The sequence below is a fragment of the Porites lutea genome, chromosome 2, assembly GCF_958299795.1.
Source record: "Porites lutea chromosome 2, jaPorLute2.1, whole genome shotgun sequence".
NCBI classification, from domain to species: Eukaryota; Metazoa; Cnidaria; class Anthozoa; order Scleractinia; family Poritidae; genus Porites; species Porites lutea.
This window is the reverse complement of record NC_133202.1, coordinates 38762277-38771405: the sequence shown is the minus strand read 5'-3', so window position 1 is coordinate 38771405 and position 9129 is coordinate 38762277. Positions and strand designations below refer to the sequence as shown.

The 9129-nt window shown below is 37.3% G+C and overlaps 1 protein-coding gene across 1 annotated transcript; it reads right to left on the bottom strand.

Annotated features, from left to right (window-relative positions):
- Positions 1–2523: 2523 nt before the first annotated feature.
- Positions 2524–7643, bottom strand: LOC140926977 (allatostatin-A receptor-like). Its single transcript, XM_073376646.1, has 2 exons — positions 7345–7643; positions 2524–5138 (listed from the first exon to the last, which is right to left on the bottom strand). Exon 2 carries the CDS (start codon positions 5129–5131, stop codon positions 4211–4213), a length of 921 nt encoding a protein of 306 aa, XP_073232747.1. The 5' UTR covers positions 5132–5138; positions 7345–7643; the 3' UTR covers positions 2524–4210.
- Between the last annotated feature and the right edge of the window lie 1486 nt (positions 7644–9129).

Here is a 9129-nt window from a genome sequence, read left to right as displayed (position 1 = left end):
GGCCTAAACTAGATATTGAACGTAACTAAATGTACACATACATGTATCTTGCAATCAAAACCTTCACGGGCTATAGTTTGAGAACTGATTAGTTCAAGCTAAATTGTGTGTGTTTTCGCTTTTGTTACATTAATAATGAATACATACATATTTCTTATCAGGGAACTCAATAATAAATTTATCTTTGCTTGGCAATCACATCAGGGCTATTCAAGCGAGTTAGATTCACTCCTCACCAGGTAAACTTATTCATAGCATAGTAAATTTATCCAAAAACAAAAACAAACTTGCAACAGATGTAATACACATCGTCTTGGACGAGGAAGTGAGTTACTTTTAGTTAATACCAAACGACTTTCATAAACAAACATTTTCTTTTTTCAAGAAACTCATGTAAATGAATTTTTCGATCAGCGAAGTCATGGTGATTGTTCTATAATCACTCCGTCCGCCGGGTGAGCTATTTTCGTTTTTGCTCTAGATTTTCTTTCGAGAAATACCTAGTGTCTGATCAATAAATTGGGCTTCACTGATTTAATATATTTACCTTTTATAAGAAAGGTGTGAAAAAAGAAACAAATACCAACCGTATTCTAAGGACGAGATTGCCTGAACTCGGCTTCTTGTGGCGAAACTTCTATTTGTAATTGACAAACGAGAATTAACTTGCAGCATATGAAGAGGCCAAAATCTCCGTTAGGGTTTTAGCCTAAAATTATTCATGTTATGACAACAGCTGCGAACTCATAGTTCGCACTCACGGTTTGGCTGCACCAGCCGGTAAACTGAAAGCTCGTCAATCGAAGTACTTTTAGCAGCGCGGCCAGTCGTATTCCTTAAATATTTCTTATGAACAAACGCAGCGGGGGATTGTGGGAATATAGATAAAATGAATTAGTCAAGGTCGCAAATTTTTAATGTTTGCCTCATAAAGGTGAAAGACATCCACTCCTTGAATTGCAAAACTCAACATACACTTCAATATACGTTCAGAAAAACACGAGCACAGTATACTAGAACTGCTTGCTTGACTTGTCACTGGATGCTTTGAGCTATCGCAAGTATCTTTGCCCGCCAAGCGTCTTGGTAAGCTCTCCTCTCAGCGGTGGTGCGTTAATATAATCACAAACTAAAATTCTCTTCAATTGTATGCGGTAAATAACAAAAAGCCTCTTTGAAAATGAACCAGTTGAAAGGTTTTTAACTGATAGCTTCGCACCTTTGAGTTTTCTACGTCAGGAAAAGCTTTTATCCGCATATACGTGCAGGTGGCCGCTCTACAGACACAAGAACTCCACATTTTAACATCAAACCAACCACCTCACAAACGATGCAAGATTAAGATACAGTATGTCGGTTTGTTTTCTTTAAGAGCGCCATAAAGTTTTCATGATACCCACGTATATTACTTTATGTTGAGTCCAACTGTGAGGCATCCTGAGCAGCCTTCGTGTGTCGCGTAGTTGTTTTTGCGATGGATTGCATGGGTTGATACTACGTTTATCTTAGAGCTGATGGCAATAACTTTTATTAAATTTTCATTAAAGTTAGGATATCAATCTAAACAAAAGATACACGAACAAATTATCGGAATTAGACGATCAGTAAGCGTCAATTGATAAAAAAAACACTTAGAAAATTAGGTAAGCCAATCAGAATTTGGCTAATAAATCATCAAGCCAATTGAGACTCCCTTTTTAATGTTTTCCGTTGTCAAACTAGCTAAAATTCGTAAAATTTTAAATAATTGTTAATTGCGGGAGTTTTGCTAATTGTAACTTTAACACTGCTCTTTGTGAAATGCAATGTGAAATATGCAAAAACTATAAATGTGTTTCAAACGGAGAGGAATGAATAGGCGTACGTGTACCGACAAAGAAGAAAACGGCCTAAAACTCATCTTGCGGCTTTGAAGTGGCACAAAATACATCTCACTCAGTTCTTTCCATTCGGCTTGTCTAAACGCACATATCAATTTGATTTTACATGAATTGGCTGATTTGCATATATTGAATAGGCCGATATTGCGTTTCCGAACAAACTATTAAGAGCGGACGATTTACAAAAAATAGAAGCTTTAGCTATCATTTCTTGAACATCGTTCCACGACTAAATCCCGATCTTTTTGGTGATTTTAATTTCGTCTCCATGTTTATAGAAATAAACAAGATTTTTGTTTTATTTTGTTTTTCCTTGCTTGAATAAGAAATTTAATAGAAAGAAATTCATCGTTCCAGACATCAAAAGGGATTGGTTTGAAATGTTCATAACTGTCGAAAAGAAGTATTGTTCTATTTTGACGCTGAACAAAAATTTAATAACAATTTGCAAACATCAATAGATATGGAAAGGTTTGCCGCTCTGGCTATTAACCCTCGGACGTACAAGGGGAGGGGGGGGAGGGGAGGGGGGTGGGTGGTTGCCACCCCCCTGTAAGGTATTTCTGACTTTTTTCCTAGACGATAAAACATCAGCACCTGAAGTTTCCTGAAGCTGTTATTTTATCCCTCGCTCGCATTTTAAGACAAGTTCAGTGATGGTCAGTTACTATGGTTAAGCGATATGACGTCATAAGTAACAGGTGGTCAGCCATTATTGAGTGAAAATACATGTTTTTTCAACTTGTTTTAGGAAAAAAGTAAAGCTTGTGGATAAAATGATGCAAAGTAATTATTTATGTTTTTTTTTTACATGTTAAGCGCAAAAAATTATTAATTCTCACTGTTTTTACCTGATTTCTAACTCTTGATAAAATCCAACATGGCGGCCAAGATGGCGACCATGTTTAGTGATGTCATAGACCTCCAGCAAGCGCCACCACCCATAAAATATTCTTCATCAGATCAAAGGCTTTCCAATGAAGGCAAAATCGTTTCAAAATATTGTAACTTTCCTCGCGTGTACGTCCGAGGGATAAGTGCATAAAAAAGGCAAAAGTTACAGATAAATGTATCTTATTAGACGGTTTATTGTTTTGTATGCTGAGGTATTTTGAAGAAATACATAATCCTGTTTGGCGAGTCGGAAGAGCAGTCCAATATAACCAAGAGAGCCTTGATATAATCTAGTATATGCTGTTAAACAATGGGCCAACGCCTGTTGTGTCTCAATTAAAAGATGAAAACTACAGGCTCCAGTTGCTCAAAAGCTAGACTTAGCGCTATCCCGGCAACGAATAAATCACTATCCAGCGGTTAGGTACAAGGAAAACCAGTAGCGCAATCCACTGGATACTTTGCTAGTAATTTATCGATAGTGGATAGGGTTATCCACCTTTTGAATAACTGGGGCCTGCAAATGGAAATAACATCTCTTAATTGAAGTTTCTAATGGACAGAAAACTCAGGTACCCTCCACGCTTTTTTTCAAGACGATGAAAGGCATTTTATAGCATCAACTAACGGATGCATGAAAACTGATTTGTACTCGTCACTGACTTAAAACAAACGCGCCTTCCGCTGTCCCTTTTTTCTGTCCGCATATCTGCACAACTGACGTCAGCTCTACTGATATCGGCAAGTATTTTCCAAATTTGGTCAACGCTGGCGTACGTACATGTTGTAGTTTTGAAGCATTAGCCAGGGAATTTAAGTAAGTCAGAAACAACGGTCAGATCAGGAATCTAGGAATTTAAACTTATTTACACAAGCTTACTAAGAAAATGAAAAACTTGGGTATGTTTCGCAGTGTGTGGATACTATTGTAGGTTAGCTTGTGTGTTGGAGTGAGGGTATTGTGAACTGTCTTTTTAAACTTTTGTAATACGTCCATTGGACATGATCCCACTCGTCCGCATCACCAAGAAACAACCAAATCTTGTGAGAACAGCTCAAATCTCTTCTTAGGAGAGGAGTTATAAATTAGTTAGTAAATGACGAAAATAGAAAAAAGTTACCTGAATCAATCAAGCGTTTATGATGGCCATCAGCTGCAAGAGAAAGTGCATTACTATAACTCCAAAGATCTAATTACTATAGTTCTCCTGTCTGGCTGCTATACATTTTATTGTACAATAGGTTAGGGAATTAATTTAAGTTTAAATCAAAAGAACAACCTTTGGCTGCCACATTTGCCTATTCTCATCGCCTTTCAACTTGACAATGTATTGGATATTATAAGGAGAAGTTGCACGCCGATCATTTCTGGGAGTTAAAGTGTTACCATGCGATATGATTTTCAATTTTTCCTTGTTCAAGGTGACGTACCACTTTTATATTAAGGGCCTATCGTTCTGTGTTCTGTGTTCTGTTCTAACGGAACTTTTATGACGAAGTCTATCCAAGGCTTTGCGGAACTGCGGAAGCTTTAAGGAGTATATAATAGGATTAACAACAGAGTTGCAATACTGTAAAAGCTTGGCAAAGTAAATCGCGTTTAAGGGGATGACAAGAACCGACCGACTGTCAAAACTGCCAATCAGGTTTATGAAAGATATTGGTAACCACATTCCTAGAAAGGCAATGGTGACTATTAACATTGCCATCGCTACGGGCTTCTCTTGCACGATTACACTACTGTTCTTCCTGCGACATTGTAGCCTGGTCCAAATAGCTACATAAGAGGCTGACATGGTCAAAATCGCCAAAGAAACTACAGTCAAAATTATGTAGTTATCATATGAGGGAGGTATTACTCTCCTTGAAAAGAGGAGCTTGAGACAAGCAACGCAACCGGCAATTATCCAAGCAGAGTAAGCTGAAAGCCAGTAAAATTGTCTGGAAGTACACCTATGGCTAAAAGGAAAGAAGATCGAGTAGACTCTCTCCAAAGCAGTAACCACCAAAAGTAACATGGATGACAGTCCAGCAAATATATCTACGCATAGGTACACGTCATTAACGATCCTGCTTTCCCATTGATCTGCTTTATGGGATTTGTAAAAAATGTAAACGTACATAGGTATAGCAACACTGCCAATAACTAGATCGGCGGTGGCTAAATTCAGTAGTAGTATATTACTTCTCTTGCGTAGTAACTTCTTGCCAACAAAAACAGTGATAGCTAGAGTGTTTCCAAAAAGAACCGTGATAGATGTAAATATGAACACTGCGCACCATAGAATGACTTCATAACTTGAAGAACTGAGCATGCCTTCTCCTTCCTCGCTATCAGTAGTGACTGAAGTATTCATGATCACTCTGTGAAAATAACAATTCAAAAAAATATAGTACTTAACTGTGAACTGTCCTTATCAGACACACACACAAACACAAAAGAATAACCAGACTAATTTTCCTCTTACGGTGATTCTAACGGTAAAACGTATGATTGTGAATAAAGAAAAAGTTGAATCAGATCCCTTTTTGCAACTGAGCATGTTATGTTAATTCTGATAGACTGGTTTAAGAACATTCATGGCAGTATCCATACCTGTGTTTGTTCACCTGATTACAACTGTAAACGAAAGGTCCACATGTTGTGTAACATTGGGTACTGTATATATGTTAGCTCTAATTATGTTCGTAAAGCCTAGTTCATTTTTCCTTTCTTTGGATGATCGAAAAAGAGAGGAGGAATTATTTCACTCAAAATAACATTCTGAATTCATAGTCTAGTTACTCATTGATAAACTACTAAGAACCGTGGAATCTGAATTGGGAAAATGTGCTTATTACAACTAAAGTAAGTTATACCGTGTCTTTTCCAATAAAATTTCTTTAAATAATTTATAACCTGAATATCTTTCTGGTCTTTTTGTTTCATCATGGAAATGCCGGTGGTGTTTGTGATCCTTCAGATTTCAAAATATTTGTACGGGGGCTATAAATATTAAAGGGCGCTAAAATCTAAAATTACCGAATTCGAATGACGATAATCTCTTCATTCAAAACGTATCGCCTACAGTAGTTTCGTTGAAATTGTCCGAGTTCTGCTATATTTGTCTCTTGGAATTTGTTCCTCTTTGTATTAAAATCAAATTTGAGCCACACCCAAAAACGGGATTCAGATGGAGTGCAGGGCACGCAAAAATACTGATTCCGATAAGTTATGATTTTAGTGTACCCTTTTCCAGGGTCAAGTAAATCATATCCCTGTAGTATATCTCCTGACCTACTATACCAGTTTCAATTAACTAGCTGGGACGCAATCGAGACTTTACAGTGTATACGTGACGTGTGCACTAATTAGAACTGGTGAAAACTAGTGAATTATCACATAACCGATACGTTAGCTGCTCCCAGAACATTGGTTGCATTACTGACCCATTGACAATCATTTATTTTTTGCCAAGTGGTGAAATCGTGTCTGCATGGAATAGACGTAATTGATCTGGCGAAAACTGATATTCTTTTAAAAAACGTACATCAATCAAGGTCACAGTACAAGTTTTGACGGAAGCATTTGTCCATACAAGTATCAATGCCGCCACGTCTGTAGTATTTTCATTGACGTAGAGCAGTTATTTATCACATTTCTCACAGAAAAAAAAAAGATGCAATTCACTTCCATTAAGTAAACTGCTTTCTAGGGTATTTCTATAGTTTGCACAAAAGAAATTGGAGAAGGCTTGAGACTGAATTGGGGAGATGGCGTTTAGGAAAATGTCTCGATTAGGAAAGTTGATGAGTGGAGTCACTAAGAATGATCTAGTGAGAATAGTCCATGAATTCAAACTTTCATTTTAAAAACTCAAGGGAACTTCATGTGTCACCTTTTCTTGTTCAACTGATACGTTACAACTCTTTTACTTTTAATTTCCTCAACTGGTAAGGAATGAGAGGATAAATGGTACATATGTTTCCTGGTTTATTTTCCCTTCAAATCAGCGAATTGCTCGCTCACATCAGCTCCATTAACTTAGTTAGGATCGCTAGTCGTTTGTTAAATTACAAGAAGAACCCGTGTCGCGGGTATATTCTATCCAATTTCATTATACTAATAGCCCGCGGCAAAATATTATAGTTATACTGAAAAAGGATATACGATCACATTGCATTTTAAGACATAGCTAAGAATAAACCTAACAACAAAAACCCCGTATGAAAATCACTTCAGCATTACAGACATTGAATGTCCAGCCAGGTACCATGTCAAGATTTTATATGTTAATTGTGATGTATATGGGCGATCAAGCTCCATTTACTTTATTACTTCGTGTTCATGTACGTCAATTCCTGGAAGAGCAAAAGCGGCTACACTACTGTTTCTTAGTGCCACCCAAACTACGCTGAGGATGAACATATTCATGTTGGCAAAAACCAACAACCACCAAATGCCCTATTAACTCACATAACATCAATGTTACAGATGATAATTACTGATGTTAGCTAATGTTCTTAAGAGCATGGCCAATCAGGTGCAAACCCTTTTTCGCAGTTCCATACTCTTCAGTTTAAGCCTCACCTTAGGTTGTCTCACAATTTTCACTCGGCTCTTCAGTTTGCCTTATTCAGACGGTTTTTACAGAATTTCCAAAGATGCGCCGTATCTGTCAGTCCTTGAAGAGAGTTTTGGGGCCGCCAGGGTCGCTTCAAGTGACCACAAAACCAGCATGGATTGGAATACTTTGAAATTTTGTATATCGTTAACCTAACAATAGCATTATATATTGGTCAACAAACAATATTGAGTTGATGCAATTCAGTCACATCCAGAAGGCATAAATTTGATATACAACGGAAATCGTGAGTCAGTATTAAGAGGATTCGGTAATAGTTTATTATTAATCTATTTGTTGATGGATTTGGACCCATGAGTGAGTGACCTATCCTATTCATTATTATTGACTTAGAATTTTCACTATCGTACATTGAAGTATGGTTCTATAATTAAAATCAAATTAATAAAAACACAAGATGATTGATACCAGTTAATTTGCATGCAATGCAAGTTAGATTCACTAGCCGGATGAACGATGGCTCTAGCGCCCTTTAAATGGCCTCGGGCACGTACTGATGTATTAGATATCCTAAAAGACTAAGCTCAGATATCAGACGTATGTGAATATAACAAGATTTCTTTCTTACGGCTTGTTTGTGGTATTGTACCAGAGTAGCTGTTGAAAAGGATGTTGAAATCATTAAGAATTATAAATTAATAATGAAAGTATATTTTTTATCGAGATCTATCGCAGTAAGGGACTGTGCAATAATTATCAGGAGGGGAGGGGGGCTGAAAAACTAGAGTTTTCTAGCAAAAACTTATACAGTGCCCCCCCTCCAAAACCAAAAAAAATAGTTTAAATCCCCCTCTGTTATGTTAAAAATAACGTCGCACCCCCCCCCCCCCCCCGACCACCCACCCAAGATTTAGACAAAGCATTTGCTAAGTACCGGGGTGCTTACCACATTGGCTCAAAAACTAAAACTCCTGAAGCCAGAAAGAGAAAGGAGCAGAGAAAAAAAATCAAAGAACAGGAGATTGAACGCTTCAAATAACAGACGAAAAAGAGCTTGCATTATATTTAGATCCTTGGGAGGAGAGCCTGATGAACTTTGTTATGAGCCAGATATATATGGAATTCAGCAAATTGATTCAGTCGATGAAGAAACATTACTTTTATTCACATCAAAAACCGACAAAGCTTGTCTACGAGATCTGTTTGATTCCCATTGTTTTATGGGGGAAGCTGAAAAACAAGTTCATGATTTTTGCTTTACATAGGATCAGCTCAATTAATTAGAAGACAGGTTAAAATTGATCAGTTGTGAATTTGCTTTTCATTTTGATAGAATATTTTCAATAATCGTTTAAAAGCTGTTCGCATTGATATTGGTTGCAGTCTATCATGATGCCTGTATTGAGAATCTTTTATTGCGTTTAGTTTTATTTACATTTCGAATAAAACTTAACGCCCCCCCTCCGTCAAATGACTGATTTTACTTTGAGCCCCCCCTATCTTGGCAGCAATTTTATGTAATGCCTCCCCCTCTAGTTTTTCAGCCCCCCCCCCCCCCCCTCCTGATAATTATTGCACAGTCCCTAATGTCTGCCTCACCAGACTATTTGCGTCAAGTAGTTATTCGGGATTGACTTGATTAGGGCAAAAATTAAGTTGCAAAGGAGAATAGAAAGGATCACAGACTGAGGAAATAAAATATGTCCTTTTATAGCTTTGTAGATTTTTGTATGGAAAATTCACCATGGACTGCTCACAGTCTCTTTTTCCCCCAAAATCATTTAGATCAG